Genomic DNA, 23,710 nt, shown 5'->3' with positions numbered 1-23,710 from the left:
AAATAGAAGAACAGTAAAAAGTAAAAAGAAGTAACAGTAAAAAGAAGGAAAGAGAGGTATCTAAAAATTGATCCTATTTCAATTCTGTTCCAAAGTATTCAGATCACCAACTAGCAATCTCCCGTCACAACAAGACAAGTACACACTAATAAACCAACTACCACATCGACTCGCTCTCAAAATAAAATTATCATTAGCTCAGCAAGCATTACGAGGAATTCCTATATACAAGAAACTTCACTTTATCGTCAGAAATCCCTTATCTCCCGACGAATGATGAATACCAATGTTCTAACGTACACTTCTCGCGATTCCTGAAAGTCGATCAAAGGCCGAAAGATCCAGCGATTATCGTGACTGGCCGCCTATAATTAAACATATTTGCGATTGGATTTAGCGGTATGGATGATGATAAATCACATCACGATTCGCCGACAAATGCCATGGATCCCTGAGGATTTCCGAGGACGAGGGGAACGCGATGAGACCGAGGACAGTGGCTTCGCAATATCATCGAGCTACCGTCTGGCTGGCCTTTTGCAACAAGGTCGGGGGTCACATCTTCGAGACATAATTATCCATAGAGAGCGAAACCGTCAGTAAAACCGCGGATGCTCAAGCCACGCGGGCATTCCCTACGATTACTATAGTGAAATTTACTATCACTGAGCTTTATATTGATTTTAAGCGTTGTCGATTAAAATCGTTCCGGTTTTGACTTACCATTGAGAGAAAGTTCAGAAAGTGTTGACATTATCGTACAGATCATGGTCACGTTCTATTTTCTGGACATCCTTGGAATTTCATTGCTGTTGCACTTGAGCTTTAGTATATTGCTGCTGGTCATTTTGGTGCCATTTATGCTATTTGTTTATCCGGGTAATTATCTTTGAAGAAGATTTATCTGATTGTGGTTGACAGTTAATTCTTTAACAGTATAATCCGAAAAAGAGTTAGTTATACATATTATAGATTTCATATATATATATATATATATATATATATTTGTATGGTAAATGTCATTATATATGTAATTATTAATATTTATTTTCTATAAAAAAGTACCTGAAATAATTATTTTCTAAATTAACGTTTCTAAATTTTTGTTATTTTGTTAAATTATCGCAGAATTATAAGATAGTCATAGTTGTTTTTTATGATAATCGCAGAACGATAGAAAAGCAGGTACTAGATAAACTTGTACATAGTGATGTATGTAAATAAATATTTTTTTATTACTTGCATAATTTATATTTTATAAACGTGTATTTTCTTATTATTTTTTTTTTTTTTTTTTCATTAAATCAGATGTTTTTGAAAGCTAAGAAAAATTTTGCTTTAACGAACAAATGATACATGTCATAAAAAAATGATTTGTGTAATAATTGACAAGAAATATCTTATTAATAAGAAAATTATTCGAAGAGATATGTAATTGACAAAAAAAAAAGAAATTCTGTTACGATAATGCAGACTTTGCTTATAGAATTATAACTTTGATTATAGAATTATGTAAGATTTTATAAATTTTATGTCATTCAAATTGTTTACATGACACAAATTTCGAGGTTTCTTTCTATACTTATACAAACTAGTTTTACAATAATAATAATAAAATGATGAGATAATTGTAGAAACGATTATAATTTTGTTATTACAACTAAAATTATTTCACATTTGAATTTCAATTATCATTATTATTATAAGAACAAACATTTTTATTTCTTTTTAAGTTCTGGCATGGTCAAGAAAGGGTTGGATACGTTTTGTAAAATGGAAATATCCAAACGTGGTCGTCGTGGAAGAGAACAGCATCCGAACAATTCTGGATCAATTTCGAAATCACGTAGGTGCAACGAATTGGCCAATTTAACAACTTTGTAGATCATCAATTCATAACACGTTTCTTCTGAAATTTAGGGGATTTATACTTTGCTGATTCAAGGCCGTTCGATCGCAGAAAGTATTCGCGGCCATTTAATACATCTGGCTACATCCAGAAGATTTCTTCGTGCAGGACTGTCTACGCGATGCGGTCTTTATGTATGGAAGGATCTTGATTATTTCTCCGTGGACAATCACTTGTTAAATTCACCATGTTCATTCAGAGGTCGACCCATCACGGAGTTCAACATTCAGGTCGGTTTCAAAAGTTCAATTTTCCATACTCTGTTTTATGTTTATGTTACGTTATTACTTAATTTTTTGCATTTCTACATTCCTCATAATCCTTATGAGAATGTAGAAATTATTTTACACTCTTCGATGCAATCGATCCCTATGTTCTTCTTTATACCACAACTCTAAAACTTCAAAGTAATTGTCCTGATGCTTTTCTTCACGTTTTTTTTTTTTTTTTGAATATTATTTCTTTTCATTCTATGCTTTTTAACACTATTGAAGATGATAGAAGAAGAATACGATAAGCAATATTAGAATTCAGTAGAATTCAGATGTAGTTAGTTCTATGTTAACAAAACCTTTTATTTTTTTGAGATGAGGGACAAGTATGTATCTTTGCACCTTATTGAACACTTCAGGAAAGACGATTTTATCAAATCAGTGATATCAAATACATCCTCGATTGTCTTTAAAATTTCACTCACAATCTCTGGCTTGTTTCTACAGAAACTTCTTTTATGAAAAGTTAATAGCTATCGTGTTCTTTCCTTCTGTATCCCCCTCAATTATTTCTCTGTACGTTTCACTCTTAACTCTTATTATTTGCGCACGTTCGAAGGCAAACAAGTCTGTAATGTAGCTATTTGCAGTGGATTCATGCATTTTAGGATTACGTGAGCGATCTCACGTCGAAGTTCTTTCCATCGGGCCAACCACCGTGGCAGGTGCACGTGATAAACTGTTTCCTCCGCGGAGAGGAGTACCAAATCTGTCTAGTGAGGGTCCATCATCTGCTTCTTCGACAGGAACATCTAGTGTTGGCCGATTTCCTTCCGTTGAGATGTTCTACCGATAGTTGGGCGTGTCAAGAAACGGATTCTCCTTTCACGAATCTCTACTCAGGGCCATCAGCACTCCCGAAACTTTACCAGAAACTCACGGAAAGCTTCAGTAATTATTGGAACGAATTTCTATGTAATAACGATCCAAACGAGAGGCCAGAGATCTTGAAGAAGCAGATTGGTATTTTTCAATGCTCGAAAATCGGTGTGATCGTTTTAGTTTCTTCGTTGAAAGAGATGACAAGGTACAGAATTTTTGTTGATCTTCTTTTTGTTTTCGATAATTTCACTTGGTCAAAGATCATGGTGTATTCGAGGAAGGAACTAATGAAATTATATATTGTATTGGAGACGATAATTCAGTTCGACGGGTATTATTTAATCCTTTTAACGATGTGCGTATTAAGGGGCACTTCTTAGGTATCGTTGCAGCGAAACTGACGCTAAAAATATTAACGTGAATCGAATACATTGTGTTTTTTTTTAGTATATTTTTTATTTGCATTTGGAACTGGAACTTTTACGTGGCTGAATAACACGTTTTGCGTTTTATAAACTGAATTTTTGAAATATTTTTAGAATTTTGTTTGTCTTAGTATCATTCCTTGTAATAATATTATTTCTTCTACATATTACTTACAACTAGCATCACTTTTAATGCTCTGTTTCTTCACTATAAGCATTAAGGTGTACGAAATTATTTACTTAGCAAAAGAAACTAACTCTATTCAAAATTAAACTAAATCATCATCTAGAAGAAAATCTGTCAAGTATTCCTCAAGCTCGACATTAATCGCTTTCTCCTTTCTCGTTTTAGGCAATATAGAAAAGGAGAGGGGCCCAAGTTTCTCGACATTCTCTCCATCGTTCAACGAGAGATCAGCAAACGAAACGTCAGTCACAGCGTGTTCCTACGGGCTCTACTAAAATCTTTAAACCCCCTGCAGTTCTTTTACGACGTGATCTCATGGTGCTGGTACCTGGTGGTCACCTTAACTCTAAAAACACCGATATTACTTATCCGAGAATTACAAGCGTTGAAATCACGTCACAAGCACTACCACTCGGACACTCTGGTTTCTATGCTATGGTGTTACGTTCCTTTGATATACCAAGCTAGCGTAGAGGTGATCTCTATTACGTGGATCGCCATAAAAGCGCCGAAAACGATCTTCGAAGAATTATTTCTGAAGCATCCACAAGCCAATCGGCTGCAGACCACGTCGCCATGCGGACGAAAAGTGGTTGCTTGGTCGGAGGAGGTGAAACTCGATGTTCTTCGAACAATCTCCATTATGACGGGGGCGACGGAGGCTGAAGTTTTGCTAGCAGCTATGGTGGACAGTCTCAAGGAGTATTTCCGTCATTCCAGCGTTAGAATACCAGACAATGTGCTCGCCACTGGTAAATTCGTGGGACAGAGAGCCGTGTTTATGCAGAATCACGAAGCCAGAGGCATTTTGTGTCTCGCACTTCCCACAAAGACACCGTTGTTCGAAGATGATCTAGTTGAAATTTTGCAGGTCCGTATGCCTTGCGTGAATCTATCAGATTAATTATTTTAATTAATCGGAGAGTGATGTTTTTTTTTAGACTGTTGAGTAATATTTCTTTTTTTTCTATTAAATTAATCGTTTGAATCAGTCGAGAAAGCTGGCTGTGATTACAATTGTTCGAAACTATTTAGTTTAGAGACATCCTATTAATTATTTTTAAATTTGAACGACATTAATTAATTGAAGAAGCGTCTCTACATATCTAATTGTTAATTAATTACCATACATACCAAGTAATTAATTAATTGAAGAAGCGTCTCTACATACCTAAATCTTTTCTAAATACCTAAATTAGGCATGTAAGCCGAAACAGTTCTAATTAAAATCGATAAAATTTTTAATTTAAACGATTTATCGCAATTTACACCAATTTTTTCAATGGCAAAGTAGAATAAAATTAACGTGAAATTTGTGGGACGAAAACAAACTACGTAATAACGATTCGCCCCCCGCGTTCGACCCAAATTTTTCTCGAATCAGTAATTTATTATGCTTGCTATCTCGAACAATACGAGCAACGTCAACGTTGCTCTCCAACCATAGGTCAGTAATCTGTTTATGTTTCTAGAATAGAGACATCGATTTCTATCACAGTTTTGTTTCCAGCTAATCTATTTATAGCGTTCGTTATCGTTCGAAAGTAGTATAATTGGTAAATGATGAAACGAGTGAGTATACGCTCTGTTTCAGATTATACAGAAAAATGTGCGCGAAGCAAGATCGAAGCAGAGTGCAATGTACGCCATAACTGCAGCCGAGGAGTCCTGCGGATTTCTCTCCTCTTGTTTGCCTTCGTTACTGCTCAAAGTGATACTAAATCAGTTAACGAGAAGGTATTCCCTGTCCTTGACACACGTCAACGGAGATCTGGCTGTAGAAGGTGTCGACGCGGTGATGTATTGGAGACCACCTCAAGGCAACTGCAGTAAATGTTCCATTAATCTTGATCTTTTATCGTGAAAACCGCGAATAATTAAGTGAAGGAGTAAATTAAGGTTTAAAGAGATTAAGAGATCCAGAACAACTAATTTTAACAGAAAAGAAAGTGAGAGGCTGTCGTTCAAATTAATTTCCATTAAATACGTAAGAACACGAGGAGAACGTTAATGAACAAAAACATTAATGAACAAGTTACGTAAGGATATCTAATCGTAGCAAGGCAACGATTGCATAATATCCTTGATAATTTAATTTTCTTGTATATATTCGTTTTACGCCGCGCGCACAATGCGTAGAAGATTACTTTTCATCGTTTCACTCGTTTACTGCGGGGGGGTTTATATTTTCAAAAATATAATGACAAAGATAGAACCTCTGTTGACAATTGTTTCACGTTATCAATTATTATAGAAACTACTGCACTTTGGATATTTTATAATATCTATTTTTTAGATATTTTGTAATTTCTTCATATGTGCATTCTGCGCAATTTTCCGCCCTTGAGTCTTCTATAAATTTATAAAAAATTCACAGTCTGGTGGCTCGATGATCCACGTGTCACATCGCTGAAAGGAAACGCGCACGATTTACGTACATTTTCAGTTCCTTTCTTTTTCTAGTTTTCGAATATTCTCAATGTGCGTCCACTTTTTCTTGCGGATCTTTTGTTTTCAGTGCTCATTAACAGCGGCTGTATGTTGGTCATTTTTTTAGATATGTCGATAACTCTACACAGGTACGGAAGCGGTGTGCGGCTGGGCGTGATGGGCGACGCGTTAATTGGCCCCGAGCACTCAATCATCACGAGGACTTTCCCGAAAAGCGTGGAGAATCTCGCGAACGTAGTCGGCGTTCCTAGAGTTCCCAGCAGAAGTTCAACTCCGAGTCCAGTTAATCCAAGCACTTCACCCGGACATTAAAAACGTATAACATTGAAAACGAATGCTGTATAAAATAGACGAGGCTTCGTTCGACGACCTCCTTCTTTCTTATAATTAGTCAAGTCCCGGCAAATCAAAAATTTCGTAGAAAGTTTCCTACTTTATAATAGAGTTAGTAATATTGTAGTGATATTACTAACTCGATTGTTTATTTATTATTATTATTAGTGTTATTTATTTTATTTTTTAAAATGTTAAAAGAATATAACATACATGTGTGTATATATATATATATATATATATATATATATGTTACATTTCTTTTAAATATTTTTTTTTTATTCACTCTTAGTTACACGTTTGCAATATTATATTAAAAACTAATTAATTTCGCTTATCACGCGTGTCTGACATTATCAGTGGTAATACGAAATGATTTTTCAGGTCACGTGTCCGTCTCCTGAGAAGATAAATTTTCATTCTTTTTCTGAGAGGTCGTGCGAAATTTCAAAGTCGAAAGTGAAACGAACTGGACGTCGTACTTTCAGAGAAGATTGAAGCACGTGGAGCCGCGTCGAATAATATTTATAATTATTTACGATTAATTTCATAGTCTTCATATTTAAATAAAGAAGAAATTTTCTAATTGTTTCGTCGGGAAGACATAAGCAAGAAACGAGAAACAAAAACTCTACCGATGATACATTCGTTATCGTGTTGTAAATTCGCGACGCAACGTTATTTCTGTCTCCGTCCTTTTTGATAGTTTTTTTTTTTTTTTTTTTTTTTTTTTTTTTTTTTTTTTTTTTTCACTTGTCCACATCGACAGAGTCTCAGAGTCTTCTTTTTCTTTTTCCGTCCATCGGCCAGCGTAGACATGCTGACAACAAACACTCGGGGCCCGGGTGTCGTGTTCTTCGAGCAGCCCGTCCGCCTTATGCAAGCGATTTTCGTTCAAGCCGAGCTTCATTATATCGGTGTTCGGTCAATTTTGCAACGTCGGTCGTTATTCGCTTTTTAAAACGCGCGAGGCTCGTCTATCGTCGAGTTACGTTTGCCCGTTTTTAAATTTTTATATATCGCTTATTTGCGAGCAAATACAGCGTGTAGATACTTCGTCTTGTGCTTGATATAACTTCATGGAACTTCGCGTTATTGACGCGTACGCTGTTATCTGTCCTTCACGATAGTTCGACGCTGTTCGTACTTCGTGCAAGCCAGTATCGGAGAAACAGGCTTTTACACGCTCGACGCGAATCAATCGTGTATATAACAGAGCAAATTCATCTTGACAATTTTAAACGATAATTAATTGCGGATAATTTCCATTCGTAATTATCGTTTTGGAAGATTTTTAACAGTCGTTTAAAAATACATTTGTTTCTGATTTATCGTTATCGTTTCTGAGAATATCAACGCTTTAGAACGAGAGAGAGAGAGAGAGAGAGAGCGCATGGTACATTGTACCGCGTGTATCCGTCGTCATTTTCAATATCTCATAATCTTCTTAATGTAGTTGCACTTTGCTCGACGCCGAGCTCTAGGAATAGCCGAGGCAGGATACGGGAACAGTTACGACCTGGGCCGGTATTGCTCGGGGCGATCGTGCAAGGACAGTACCGCTACAGGCGAATATCTTCCATTGCCGTTCCTTCCTTCTCTCGCAGGGATTTATCACGCGAAAAGTCCGCCTCTGCTGAAACGATCGACGAAACGACATGGAAAAATATACAGGCCGACGTAAATTGCTCGAATGTACTGTTAGACGCACGCCTGAAAGGGGGTAACTGTGTATTTGATCGTTTTTTTTTTTTTTTCTCTCGTAACATCGATCCCACCATGTTGACTCTCGTTCCCGATTATTATTGTCTATTTTTTTGCTAAATCGAAGTTGGAACAATTCGATGAACCGGGATTATTTTTATTCAGACACGTAATGTTTGATCGACGAAGCGACGAAGCCAAAGCTGTACCACTGACGCGGGCAATCCATCCGCGATGAATCCGCGTACACCGAATAGGAACGAAACCAAGCAATCCTTCCATCGTGAGGATCAACGACAGGATGACACTTGGCGTTTGAACACAGGCGCGAGAGGTCGTTGAATCCCATTAAGCGGTACTTCTTAGATCGTTTCTCGACCACCTGTACCTAACCCGTGTTGTAATCTCGTCGTCTTTTTCAATCGACGTCTTTCAGTGTCTCTCTCTCTCTCTCTCTCTCTCTCTTTCTTTTGTCTCTCCAATCTCTCCTTATCTTCTTCTCTTTTTCTATTCGACGCGTGTTCGAGCATCGACATCGAGAAAAGAAGAAGAAGAAGAAGAAGAAGTAGGAAAAAAGAAACGAATGACGAAGAAGAAGAGGGGTAGTAGCAATCAAGCAAGCAGCAGGATGAGAACGATTACGCCCGGATAGTCGGTTCTCCCTGTTTCTCTCCGGGCAACTCTGCGTATTTGCCGGTGAATATCGCGTATACGAGCAGCCGGAATATTGCATTCTCGTTTTCTTGTGTGGCCAACGCGGCCACACCTTTCACCAACACCCAACTGGCTGCCTAGGCTAGTCTCTCTAGCTTGGAGAACGCGCGATGGCTGTTGCTGCTTACCAGCCTGCCTGCCTGGTCTCTGTTGCTTGGCTCGTTCGCTGGTCATACAACTATACAGGCCGACGTATATCCCGTAGCTCTGTGCTTTTGCGCTTAGACACGGCTGGTTATGTATACTGCATGTACCGGCTAACAGTAAACTCTTCCACTTGGTTTCTCCAGCATCGGCCAGAGAGGAGACGCAAGAGCGCGGGCGAGGACGCGCCGGCGTTGATGAGCCGCAGGCGCGGCTCGCACCTCGCCGCTCCTCCGCCATTTTCTAGGATCTTTTCCTGTTTCGACGCTGCCACGACGTAGCCAGCCTCGCGAGCTTCTTACGTAATCGCGATTCTCGCATGCACGAGCGACGAATTGCACAGCGTTAAGTAATCCTCTCTCTCGGAGGTTAGTCGATCGATTTTTCGGGGAGAGTTTTTGGAAAAACGTCTGTGAAAAAAACGCGGGGTCGTAGGAATCGGAATTCTGAGTATTTCGGGGATAATAGCTCGGAGATCTTTAAATTCAAAATCTTTTAAATTAATTCCCAAGCTTCGTGGTCCTTTAGTTCTTATCTACTGGAGCAACTCTTCAGTCGTGTTACGCACGAATGTATAATCACATTCGAAGCTTCAGTATTTCTTTTGCTTTATCCCAAAAATGTCTCGAGCATTATCTCTAGCCTTCGCGAAGCTTCGAGATATTTCGCGACGAAATAGTAAAAAATAAAATAGATGGTAAAAAATAAATAGTAAAAATACCAAAAAAAAAAAATAGTATCAAGATAAAAAAAATAGTAAAAATACCAAGAAAGAAAAAAAAGATAGAAATTCGGAGTAATCCGAAAATCTCAAAATCTCCAATTATATAAAAAGCAAAAACCATTGCCACTTCGATTAACCACTTGCGCTGGCAACTGATTGCGGACCGTAACGAGTGGCCACAATCGTACACAATAAATTCGTCGCTTTCTTTTTGAGCTCGTCGGTGCGATGTCACTGGATCGAAATCATCGAGAACTAATAAATTTATTATTAATGTTTTGCCCGTGTATTTCAAATATATTTAAAACTGAGAGAATATTGCAATTTTCGGACAAAAAACTCTCGACGTGCGTAGGAAAAGATTGAGAACATTAAATGATAATGCAATAACAAAACATCCCCCATCTTCCAAACCTAGAGGTTTGGGTTAGATTTGGGTTAGATTTTAAAATTAATACAATCGCGGGATTTCCGTTCTCCTCTGTCGTCAGTCGTTTCCTTATCCGCGTTGGCAAGAACTTGGAAAAATTTCGTTTCCGTTCGGGGAACCCATCTCCGAGGTACCTACGCATCGGCCTGCTGCTGTCGTCAGTCATAGGGCAGGCAGATAGGCATACGGAGAGAAGCAAAAGCCCAGGCAGGCAGGCAGGCAGGCCAGGCAGGCAGAGTGTACAGTCGCCCGATTGCCTGACGAGGGGATTTCTCCGTTGTCGCTTCGACGAACCAGACAAAAGGAACCCGGAGCCGATAGCCGACTAGGGACCCTTCGCCCTTCGTTGTATAAAAGGTTCTAACCCTCATTCCCCTGCCGAGGGTATATACGGGCTGTTCTACTCCGAAATCAACAATACGGGCCAAACGCCCCGCGTCTATGGGACTTTCTCAGTTATGCCAGGGGCCCTAAAACCCTTGGCACAACTGCGCCGGAGATTTTCTTTTATTGTACAAACTGCACTAGCAATCATGTTTCACTTTCTTTGTTTTCACGTTCTTTCCTTTTGTTTAGAAACAATGTCGCGTGTCATTTGTGTGTTGGCGAGTTTCGCGTGATATTGATGGGGTGACTGCCTCTTTTCGTTTCGATGTCATAACATGTCATGATATATTATTAATTAATCCTCGCATGACTCCTCGGTGGCTGGGTCTGCGGTGACCCGTTTGAAGTTCTACTTTGTACCTAAGTTAGCCTGTTACGGCTACGATTTCGCAATAAAAAATGGGATCATTTTACGTTTCCAATAAGAAGTCAAATCGGTGACGAACGCACGTACGAGTCAGTTCTGAAGAAGTCATAGTGAATGGTCGGAATTGTATTTCAGTGCATTGTTTTTAGTATTTTTCATTGGTAGTATCCTTTATTCGTTTTGTAATATTTTTCATTTTTTGTATTCCTTAGTTTTTTTTTAGTACTTTTCATTTTTTTGCACTTTTTAGTCTTTTAGTGTTTTCCATTTTTTAAAACTTCAAGCTTTCAAACTGAAAACGATCGAGATTCGTTTTGTTTGCATAGGCAAACAGTTGCAATGACAACAGATATAGCGCTAAATGTAGCAGCTGTCAACAGCTTTCGTTTCTAGCAAACATAAATGCAATCCAACGTATTAGATATAACGAAAATAAATAATATTACGGTATTAATGTATTTATAGGTAGATAATACGCGCGATCGTGAAAGAGTCGTAGATTATTGACGTTGGAGGAGTTTCACTTTCGTCCAGGTTTCGTTCCACGAAAATAAAGTCATTGTTTGTGCCACGATGACGCGTCCCGCGTCGAATTCTTCGTTACCGTATGACGAATATGTGACTGATCATGGTTCGTGGTTCTTAGACCTCTGTGGACTATCGCTTTCTGCTGCCTCACTGCGCGGCTGCAGTAATTCCGCACGACCGTGAAGAAAAGAATTCAGAAACGCGGTCTTCACAGATTCGGGTTGCAAAGTTCACGACTGCCTGAAATCTTGGCTAGCTTCCTTTCACCAAGCCGTTTAACTTTGTCGTTTAAGCAACCTCGAAAGCCACAATTGAATCATTTGACACCGTTTGTCGAAAAATCCCCCGTTTTTACGCATACGGAGAACTCGATCAACTTGTAAAGGTAATTAACTGTCTGTATAGGACGAGAGAAACGGTGTGCTTGGCTCTCACAATCGGTATGATTCATCTCCGCGTTATCAACGTAAATTGAGCTACTTTCTTTAATCCTGCATCTTTTTTTTTTCTTTTTTGCTCTTTGTTTGTTGAACTAAGAGTAGAAACGTTACATGGAACTTCGAAAAGATTAAAAAATTAAGTCAACAGTTTTTGGAAAACTGTGAAACACAGTGTAAATAAAATGAGAAATAAAATTCGAGTTCCCACAGCCTCGACGCGATTCTCGAATTTAAATTGCATTTAAATCGTTTATTGAAAGCTTCGAAACGAGAAATTTTCGTATTTTCTTGAAACTTTCGAAACTTTCGACGGAAACATAAATTTAGATCGAAATTGGTTGGAAAGAACGCGGCAGAGTTAAAGGGCTCGCGGAGAGAGATCGGTCTAGATGGAACGAGAAGAAAACAAAAATCAAGTTCTCAAATTATCGATCGTTCTACTCCAGTAGTTATATCGCAGTTGAAAGACCAACTTCTAGAATGCACTTTGAGAAGCACTGGCAGCCTAATGAAAAAGATGGAGAGAGAAAGAGAGGATTTCCCTTGATGCGGCCCAATGTCCGACCCTCGTCAGGGAATAACGCCAGAACCCTGAGCAGGCCTGGGTTTTCTACCTGGTCCCAGGTATTGGAAAGTTCTTCGGTAAACAGGGAGTGTTCCCTCAATAGTAGTACATTTTTTCAGGGTTTCTCCCTGGATGGAAAGCAAAAAAGAATTTTATCCTACGGGAAAACCCTTCTAGAAGTCCCCGTTTCTGAACATTAAACGGATTGTACCTTTCGGACCTTTTCTTAGTCGAATCCCATTCTTTTGTATTACGTATATATTATATATATTATATATATATATAATATTATATTATAATAATATATTTATAACATAAATACAATATAATATTATAATAATATTATATATATATATATATATATATATATATATATATATATATTATTATTGTCGCTACCTCAGTCCTCAAATTGAATTTAAATTATATTGATTATTGAAAAAATAACCAAAGTCAAATGATGGAACATTGACTCTTAAATATGAAACTTATTCTTCATCATGGACAATATTACTGTCCAGACTACTTAAGCTTCTTTAAAATGAGCACTCGATTATAATAATTTACCTAACTTATTATATTTAAGTTATTATATTTAATTTGATACTTTACTAAACTTATTCAAAATAATTACTTAGGTGTAATAATTTATTTAACTTATTGTATTTTTGTTGTTATATTTAATTTAACACTTTACTAAACTTACTTAAATATAACTTACTTAAAATAAGTACTTAAATATAATAATTGTAATTGGGAAACTTCTGGAAATTCGAAGAGATGCAAATATGTCATTATTGATACGTCTTATCTTGCATGCTAGGTGAGAGTTAGTTAGCCATTTGCATTTCCGATCTCTTTCGACTTATTTTTTTAACGTAGCTCGTTGTTTACAAAAATAAGTTAAAGCCAAGCCGCGTTATTATGTTCATATTTGCAAAGATTAAACTCGACTCGACTGCAGTTAAGTGGTCTTATCGGTTAAAATCCAATTACGCTATTTCAATTTTCGCCAGTTTCATCGCCTCAGTTTCACACTTAATTAAATAATAACTTTAGCCGCGCGCCGCCGCTCGGTAAAAAAATAAAATGAACTTCTTCCGGTAATGAACCGGGAATCTCGGGCCTAGAATCCAGCATTGGGGAAAATAAGTCGGTCAACGGGTTGAAAACCATGGAAAATCCTCTTTCCATCCGAGAAACCAGAAGCAAGATAGGCAAACATAACAAATTCAAGAACCGCAGGAGGGTTAAGAACCGGTGAAAGGAGGTGGCTGGTAGCTGTATACTCGATTAATATTAAACGTCGCTGGTCAAGCAACAGGTCCGATCGAGGGACCTTAGTAAACTGTACATTCGTCGGATCGAGGATTTCCGTTTTAGCGACACATTGTATAACACGGTGTGCCTCTTTATCGATTTCGTTCGGTCAGTCCAGAGATGCACACGACGTGAAATAGATACGCGATATGACTCAAACTAAATTAAGAAGCGTATCTTATCGGCGGACGGGTATTCGTTGACTTTCGTCACTTGCCTTTTGGACGAACGAGAATCGTGTACGTGTGTGTGTGTGTGTGTGTGTGTGTGTGGTAGGGGACGAAAAGAGGCGGTCGGTCGCGTGCTCACGATAGTCGGAAGATCGGAACAATGGAGTTTGCAACGCGATCATCGATGTATTCTCGCCGCTCGGCGAGGCAAGGTGAATCGATCGAGGGGATCAGGTGCTCCTTGATCGTCGTAAATGGAATTCTCCTCGGTGTTACGCGATGTTCCCTAGCGTGAAACATTGACGTTCTGTACCGATATCTGCTTCCAATTCTCGCGATAACCTAGTTCCGCAAGATATCCTACCAACTGTGATTACCATGTAATTTTTATCCACCTTTTGGTCCAGTATCGCGCGGTTGATGGTCTCTTCTTGCGGGATGATGAGAAGTAAAACTTGCACTTTGGATGGAACTGAAAGGTTGTTGCAAACTTTGTGAAAGAGCGATTTGATTGAATGGATTGTTAACATACTTATAAACAACTGTTTTTAAACTCGAAATTTAGGGTGGAGCACGAGGGAAAAAGCAAACTATCGTGATGCAAATTATTGTATCAAATCTGTAGGGTTTTCGTAGGTTTTTGAAACGTTTCTGATTCCTACCGTCTTTGTTCAAACTGCAAATTTTGAAGCGAATTTACTTAGAATATTATATCCTAAACTCATTCGTATTTCTAAATTTCCAACGTTAAAGAATTCTACAATATTCACGCGTTTAACTCTACTAATATATACGATCTCCAATAAAACAACAAATTGGAGACTAAAATTCCGTCCATTGACCCAGTTCCTCCACAGACAGTGGAATTCCCTTTGAAGAAAAATAAGGGACTAATTAAGCGAAGAAAAGCAGGTTCAAACAACATCCCCCGTAAGACATCTTTCTTTCAATGAAAGATCTTCCTTTCTTTCTTTCTTTCTCGACCCTTCGAACCATAATACCCATGATTTGTATTTACACACCCTGTCCATGTTGGCAACCTGTACCCTGTTGTCCTGTGTGGAGGATTCGTCACGCGAAACCTACCTGTTTGCCACACGACTCGAATGCACCTTGCGACCGTGCCACTCGTCATGTGCTGGCGAATGCATGCATCGTGTGTATTATTTAACCATGGCCAGTGATGGCACCTGCGACGTTGTGACCATCTTATTCCCTCCTTCTTTGACTGTCCGACGATGGCCATCTCGTAAACTTCAGCCAACGCGTCCGCTCGTCACCGCCAACGTGTTTCACACCCGTGCATCACCCGCTTTCACCATTCTCGCACATCCTCGCGCCTCGTCTAATTATTGTCATCAGCTTTGATACTGTATTTCACACTTGCGATCCAGTTTGTGCGAAGGGATAGTTCGAACACTTGCTATGAACTAGAATTATATGAAAATTGCAATAATGAGTTTTTTTTTTTTTTTTATATTTTACCTAACTCTCCAATCGTGGACAAAATTATGTCAACGTCAGAAGAATCTCTATTTCTTTGCGACGAACGTATTTTTCAAGTCTTAAGTTTGCACGCTAATGAATAAGAATATTTTCTTTTTCTCTGCTTATCTTAACTTCCTTTTTTTTTTTTGTCAATTTGCTAAATTTCGTTGAAGGATCAGAGAAGAAGAGAAAAATGTATATAAGTGTGAGTTGAAAATGACTGGAAGAATTACCATACGTAACGTGTATATGATATTCATGGAAGATTACGTTCGTTGCACTCTGTTTGCTTCGGCCAGTTCCTGAAATTTCATTTTCGCCGATGAAAATGAGGGGCTCGGCGGGCGAAAATGTACCGATAATGGATCGAATGTTGCGTTGCATTGTGTGCACGTGTAAGCAGGAAGATGCTGCGCGTTAAAAAGGCCGGAGGGGTGAAAAAAAGAATGCATGAGAAAGGGAGGGCTCCCACACGTAGGGGTGCTGTCCGTTGTCTGCCATATGGCCCCTCTTTTTTTAACCACCCCTGTACGGCTTTCTTCCCACACGACAAAGGTAGCCACCCACGTGTGTGTTTACAGCTGTACGTGGCTACCGTCTACCCGTGGCTTCCTTCGAAAGTGAACAGCCTCTTTTGTTTTATAAGTTAGCAACAAAAGTGAGCAACCACGACCAGTCGCGTCAGGTGAAGCCACCTCTTTCGTATATACAATACAATATGTTTTATGCGTGCGTGTGTTTCTCGATTGTCTTTATTTTTTTTTTTTTTTTAAACGACGGACAATTTCAGAGCACTTTTGAACCAAAAAAAAAAAAAAAAAAAAAAAAACAAAAAAGGGTAGGAATAGTTTATAAAACGTTTGTAGTAATTTAAATTGGAAGGGTTTCGTTTGAAAATTGCAATTTCTGCTTTTAGACACCGGGTTCAACGCTTCGATTTCTATTTTTGCCAGTCGAGGGGATTGTGCGGTTTCCGCGGGGCGACGGAGAGGAGGATAGGTATGCAATGGAATAGTTTTACCGATTTAAATGAAGTTCCGCGAGTTGGTGCGGCCGGTTTTCCACCAGATTTATCGGAACTTGTTTCGCGTGGAACCGAGATCGAACAATTCGGCCCATCTTCCGATTAAGCACGCCGTCTTTAATTACTTGTAACTTGCTGTGAACTTTTCGATTCTTATCACCTCCAAATTATAGCAATAAAGACAGAAAATAAAATACAGCCTTAATAAGGGAAAACGAACTCGCTTGGGGAGTAAAATGAGTTTTCCGTGAATCTATTATAAATTCATTTAAACATCTCATACCTTTTAACTCTCACGTGACGAATGCAAGGACATTGTATTTTCATGAAAACAATTCAAGCAACAGGGTATAGGCATCCATGAAATAGTATGATAAACATACATACATATTTTTATCTACTTTTTAACGAACGAACCCAGTATTAAGCAGCGAAGGGTTAAAGATCCTCCCTCTGTCTCCCTTTAAGGCGACAAACGGAATCAAAAAGTGAAAGAAGGTTACAATCTGTCCCTTCTGATTCGAATTACCTTATTTGAGTTTCTCTTTCGAACGAAATTAAGCCAGATTCTTCAACGGCGACCAGATGAGAGGGGTGGGGGTTGAAATATCACATCTTCGTTTTCGATCTCTTTATTTCAACGTCAGCGGGAGCGACGTTAAGAAGCCAACTACATTTCCGTTTCTCCGCTGATTCCCCCCTCTCTCTTCCAATTTTCCACCCCTCATCCACCCTCTTCCATTCTCTCCTTTTTTTGTCTCTCTCTCTCGACGATTCTGAGTGCTCAGGGTGCCGGACCCTTCGTTTAGGGCACCGCAGATGCCACGCGCCCTACTAGATTACGTGCCATTGGTTCTCAATTTTTCTTGATACACAGTGCACTTCTGACAAACGCATATTTACCCCACGTAGCAAGTACACGAGTTATTGGACCTGTTTCCAATCGAGTATCCGAGTTATCTCTAACCTGGAATTGACGATAATCTCAGTTAGGAAATCTCAGTGTCGTCAACGGCGAAATTTGTAAAATGTATAATTTGCAAAATTTATAATTTGCAAAAATATATAAAATATTCAACGAAGGGTTTCCATTTCTATTCGCGAAATTCTATTTTTTTTTTTATCTAAAGTTGCCAGTAAGAAAACAAGATAAAAACAATACGAAATTAAATGAATAAGATCAATGACTAGGTGAAACGAAAAAATACAAATATGACAGAAACGTCAGTTTGCTTCATTTTCAGCAGATTGTAACGAAGAAGGACGTACGTACGATGAACAGTCTCCATGGTGTTTTTCTATTATACGACGTAGAATTATCAAGGGGTAATGAGAACCGCTTGCACAAGGGAAGCAACCCTCCCTTTTCGGAGACCTTCCTTTATTCATCCCCTAATGTAGGACCGACCAGCGCGCGCGTAGATTTTCTCCTCGCTGGGACGACCAGAAAGAGAGTATATAGGCTAGTGTATTTATCGTGAAAGTTGTACATGCACCAGATATACATATATATATATATATATATACGATTATACAAAGGATACGCAGGATATACCACTCGCTCTTGTGTACGTGTATATCTTGGCGTGCGTGTAAGCGCGCGATGCATTTATTGCGCTTGTGCGTGCCGCATACAAACTCCCATGGGCGCGTACCGACCACTCGTATTTTCGCGGTTGCAAATGTTGCACCGCGTGCCGCAGAACTGGGTCAACAATCGCGGGGCTATTCTTCGGGGGCGACGGTTTTGCTTCGCTCCCATGCCGATTTTTCTTCGTATTTTTTTGGGGGGAAGAGAGGGAAAGTTTTCCGGGAAAATTTGAGATTAAGAGTTTGAGTTATTTTCCTAGTTGGAACGAAAAGAAAGAAAAAAAATTTAGTGGTGTTCGAACGTATTTGAAAACTTTTGTTGGAGCTTTTAATTTCAATTTTAAATGAAGGGTGTAATATATATTGATTACCTGAAGAATTACAGCAGAAATTATGCAGTTCTGTTCAATATTTTTAATACCCACGTATAAATATGTAAATTCTTGTGTGTTTTATATTTTATTTCAATTCACTATCTTTATATAAGTTTTAACACAGACCTACGCATGAATATAACGTTCAGGATTTTTATGCACGTGCAGATTTCTTGAATTTTGTACGTATTGTACATATACATTGTTGCAAAATTCAATTGCGGCAAAATTTGCATTTGATGGAGGGCGATGGACAGATGAGAGAGAATAGATCGTCATCTATTGCTACAGACATGCATCGAGGGTAGTTTTCACCCCTTATCCTTTTGTGCGACTCTCTTTATTATCAATGAATCAAACACGTGGCTCAGATATATAACGTTGCTCCTGCACGATCATGTTCACGCAGGATAATGCTTATTCATCATATTTTTGGACGATCCGCAGTAACATCGTGTACTGGCTCTCGTATTTTTTCTTTTTTTTTTTTTTTATGTGAAGGTCGTAAACTGACCCCTTGCGTGGCCTGTTTCATTCTAGCCGCGATACCGTCTTTCGGCTGGTCGTTTCTTCACACGCGATCGACTATACAACAATTTCAATTTTTTGTTTCTTCGTATCGATTTCGAATCGTCTTATTTAAATGTATCATCATTTTCGAATTGGTACTTTGATTCAAGTATTTTTTGAAATGAATTCTAACGACGTGTATAAAATTATTGTACTTTGTCATTAATTTATTGCAAATCTCTTGTAGTGTCATTTTTATTTTATGTAATTTATCTATGAAGAGAAACGTTGCATGTGACAATTTTAATCAGTTTGCATTTAATTGAATTGTTCGCAATTAATTGAACTAGAGAAAGATACAGAAAGAAACGAATTTTATAGAAAATAAATAATTTTATAAAAAATAATGCAATTTAACCGAAATCCAATAAGAACTGGTGTTCTGAACTTTCAATGATATGAAGAAAGCGAAAACACGTAACATGCAGTATTCTTTTCGTACAATCGCAGATATCGTTACTTGAATTCATCAAAATCATATTTTTCCATAGTTGATTATTTTCTAAGAACATCCAACTACTTATAATAGATTCAGCATACTATTCTATTCAAAGTATATAAAGAAGCATATAAAAATAAAAATAACATGCAGCATGTATATACATACGTAGCGATGTATAAAAGTCAAATCTCAGTGCAACACTAAGAAATTTTCCGTCTCGAAGTTATCAGATTTCTCAAATTTTTCCTATATAAATAATCGATAAAAAAAGATAGAAATTTCCATCAAGTTATGAAAAATTTAATTAAAAATCCAACGTTAATTTGTTTAAAAGAAGATTGTTTAATTTAAAAAAAAAAAAAAAATGCAAAGACGTAGCGATGTTGAATTTTTCGAAGTTCGCGACGATGAGCGTGATTTTGCAAGTCCTTGAAACTTAAGTCTAACTGGCTTGCTCCCCGACAATCTTATCCGTTCGACGAGATAACATACCGCTAATCTGCCGTGGACTTTACACCGTTAAAGCTAGGCATTCAAACAGCTTCCAGGATCGTACGCGCGAAACTCAAAGTCGAATTTGAAGTGACTCTCGCCGCTCGGTGAGAGATCTTGCGCCATATCGCGAAATGAAATTCGACGATTGCGTAATTCATGGTTGAAACGCTGTCGATTTCGAAAACTTCCTTGGGACCATCATAATTTCAACGAATAACTCGATCAGAATGAACAAAAGTCGTTCCAAACACGTTCATTTCAAACAAAAGAGATGTATAACGATTACCTCTTTTTTTTCCTTTGTCAGTGATATTACTTGATAGTTTCTTAGATAAATATACATCAAAAATAATTTGCGTGAAATTGTTACAGTTTTTTAAATATATATTCCGAATTATTTTAATAATATATCCGATTGTATCGTGGAAAATTATCCAGAACGTTGTACCTATAAATAATGCAGCGCGTCATTGATAAATGGACGGATAAAAACTAGACAATATAGGACGATGGTATTGCCAGTTGGAGAAACATTGAAGTCGCTCGCGGTTAATTCCGCGCGAGAAACGAAAATCTTTTTTATCCAAGGGAATGCTTGTCGGTTTCTCATTTATTTAAATATACCTGACGGAATTGCGCTCGATAATCATAACACAGCGAGCTATATCGTGCGCGTTGTTATTTCTTGGCCCGATACTGTGGTGCGCGACGTCGTTGTCGAGCTGTTTTTCGTAGTTGGCGATCTCGCCGGGAGGCGGCGCGCTGCTCGAGTCCCCTTTCGAAAATAACACACGGCCGGTTGACGTCATGTTGTCATGACTGCCGACTGCCAGCACCAACGTCGTTTCGATGTCGTTTTTCTGGTGCCTGAGCAGCGCAGAAAATTCGTAGACAACGCGCGTAGACTTGATTACATTTATGCTGCTGCTATGTAATTTCGAATTCGAGTTGCGATATTACTTTCACGATGCAATGATTTCTTTTTTTTTTTTTTTTTTATATCAATACTCCAACAAAATGTAACATTACTTATTTTAAGTTTCAGTTTCGCTTTTCTCCTTCTAGCGATGAATCTCACTTCATTATTTACGTTTTTCCTTGAAACAATTAGATTGTATTCGTACATTGGTACGACTCAGTTATTGACCTAACCTCTAAAGAGGCGCAGCGCCTTTGAATATTTTCCATCGCTAAATATATGCTACAATTAATGCCGCACCGAAAATTTGGTAGCATTTGAATTCAAAAACGGTTTCGAATATTCGATCTTGCAGTATTGCCGTTTCGATGTATGCACGCATGCTTAGCTTGCACACATATAGCTTAGGAATGTACGACGCCACACACCGACTGGTTTTATCTACGGAGCTCCGAGTGGTTCGAGCAGGGCTTCGTGTGTGTTCGTTCTTTGGCTGACTAGATAGCTTTGACTCGTGTAGCAAACATTACCTCATCGTCAGGCATAGCCGGATCCACAACAAACCTCCTCTACTTTTAATTCTTCTCTCGTATCTTATAGTATCGTCTACTGTGCTTGCTCGGTAGTTGTAAGAAATGAAATAGAATTGAATTTTTATTCAAGTAAACGTATTTTCATCAAGTTAAAGATATTTCGACTACTTTTTACATGCATACGAAAAAAATTCACTTCTATTATTATTACCTTTTGTTCGTGTTCTTATTTCTACCCTGTTTCTATATCAAGTACAATTTCGTTTGACTTTACCAAGAGTGACGCAAAAGCTGACTTTATTAATCTTCTCATGCGTATGCTGCAGTCAGTCTAGATAGGCTTCACGCAGTGAACATTATCTTATTGCGAGCACAGTCGTCATGAATCTTTTCTAGTTCTGGTACTTCTCTCACGTTTACTCCATTGACCTACATTCCTGACGATAAAACAGAAATTGGAGCGAATTTGTTTATAGAAACTCTGTCATCAAACTTTCTGTGTAATTTGTCGACATAATGACATGTATTTAACGATAATTATTTGAAAGAGTGTTGCTAGAATTTTTCATAAATTTCTTTTGTTTATTCATCTTTAGTAAATTTGTCAATTGATTTATCTCATTTCACGATAAATTGTTTAACAACAGGAGCACTCTACAGCTGTAATATCGAGAAATACACACTGTTTTGAACATACGTTTATTTGACTAATTTCAAAATAATCCTTCTCGCGAGTTGATTACACGGTTCACTGATAGGTGGCACTCGTGTGTGAAAAAATTTAATGTTACTTAATGAAAATGAAAAAACTACCTGGAATATAAAGAAGAAAATGGTAGAGTAGTTGTATGAAGTTCTAATACAAAAAATATTTTCATTTCAGACGCTTTCAATGTGCTTTACAGCCGGAAGCATTTTCATTGCCGCGGTCGAATTGCTTGCATCGTAAAAAAATTTAAAGGCACAATAAGAACAACTTACCCTCAGAAATCAGTGCTACGATTCCATAACTTAGGCGAGACTTAAAAGATTCTTCGGTCGCGCGAACCACAACCCTTAAAGATTCCGCGAGAGGAAAAGAGAGTGGGATGAGCATACTTCTTGACTTTGATTTATGGGCAGTTAAGAGCTGTGCATTTCTGCCACACACAGCTAATCCGTTACGCGGTAACTCCCCTCAGCAACCACCCAGTGGCCGCCTCGATTCAACAAGTGCCCGGACCTTGTTTCGCAAACATTGTTTGTCAGGATGCCCGTTGAATTCTTCGGCGCGTTCACCGAGGTCTTCATCTCAAACATTTCAATTAATACGACTTGTTGCCACTTAAGAAGATACAAAATCTGCTGTAAAATAGACATTCATTATTCTTCTCGTTTTGTGTTCTACTTTTATCGAAACGAACCGTCTACGTTTAAAAAATGAAAATGATATAAGCGTTACACGAATATTGTCGAATAAAAATGATGCGTGTGATACAAACAAGGGTATTGGGAAAGCATTGATCGACAAAACGAGAAGTACTTTCCTGAGAAAATCACGTTTTCACCATGATGGAAGGCGAAATCAAGCTTGCGGATACGATCCGTCATTGTTTTCCCCACGATTCCATGAATCGTCTCTCGAAGAGCTCGGGGACTGGTCGACCCTGTTGGAAGGAGAACCTTCGCGAACGAGTCGTATTCCAAGTAGGCCGCCGCGGCGGATGTACACTGTCGGAGTCGAGATTGAGTCGTTGGCTGCTGTTGCTGCCGCCGCTGTACTAACTAGTTACTTCTAGAAATCTATAAATCGTTTCTAAGGAAATCTGTCATTCTTTTCAAGGGTTCTTGATGAAGTTGTTTTGATAAAAGGTAATTTCATTTCTTGTATCGATAATTACCGTCATAATTAAAAAAGATGCTTTGAAATTCTTCATTTCGTTCCAACTTTTTCTTTTCTTCTTCTTCTTTTTTCTTTCTTTTTTTTTTTTTTTTTGCGTATTATTCGTTGGAAGTTTCGTTAAACAAAAATTGTTTTATTACCACGATTATATCACGAGTGCGCGCGGTATCGTCTCTGATGGCATTGCTCGTTTCCTCGGAACTTTTTTTCCCCTCCTTTTCTCACCGTTGTTCTTGCCAGTTACATACGCGGCCTTCGTATTGGCCGAACAACATAACGCATCGATTATCTGTTAAATGACGTTCACGCCACCGTGCATCCCCTACTCATAGGTCAGCTCTTCGCGACTTCTATTCCCTCCATTTCTGTTTTTGCTTTTTTTTTCTTCTGAAATCAAACGTCATGTGCAGGCCACGTGGATCCGACAAAATGACGAACGTGTCGCTGGTGACATCCCACGGCAATTCGCTCAACTAACTGCACTGTCAGTGGTTCTCAATG

The 23,710-nt window shown here is 38.4% G+C and overlaps 1 protein-coding gene across 3 annotated transcripts; it reads left to right on the top strand.

The window, feature by feature from the left end:
* Positions 1–57: 57 nt before the first annotated feature.
* Positions 58–7,148, top strand: LOC122527122. 3 transcript variants are annotated; one of them, XM_043651031.1, is made up of 8 exons: positions 65–547; positions 1,734–1,846; positions 1,921–2,139; positions 2,790–3,208; positions 3,781–4,486; positions 5,210–5,444; positions 6,173–6,382; positions 6,784–7,148. In XM_043651031.1, exons 1-7 carry the CDS (start codon positions 406–408, stop codon positions 6,376–6,378), a joined length of 2,040 nt encoding a protein of 679 aa, XP_043506966.1. In that variant the 5' UTR covers positions 65–405; the 3' UTR covers positions 6,379–6,382; positions 6,784–7,148. The 3 variants fall into 3 exon arrangements, with proteins under 3 accessions (XP_043506980.1, XP_043506966.1, XP_043506975.1); XM_043651040.1 differs by lacking the exon at positions 65–547 and adding an exon at positions 555–879; XM_043651045.1 differs by lacking the exon at positions 6,784–7,148 and having other exon boundaries at positions 58–547; positions 6,195–6,432.
* Positions 7,149–23,710: the final 16,562 nt, after the last annotated feature.

The sequence above is a fragment of the Frieseomelitta varia genome, unplaced genomic scaffold, assembly GCF_011392965.1.
Source record: "Frieseomelitta varia isolate USP_RPSP 00005682 unplaced genomic scaffold, Fvar_1.2 scaffold_1023, whole genome shotgun sequence".
Lineage (NCBI taxonomy): Eukaryota > Metazoa > Arthropoda > Insecta > Hymenoptera > Apidae > Frieseomelitta > Frieseomelitta varia.
Note: the sequence above shows the minus strand (reverse complement) of the source record. Positions and strands in the feature narration are given on the sequence as shown.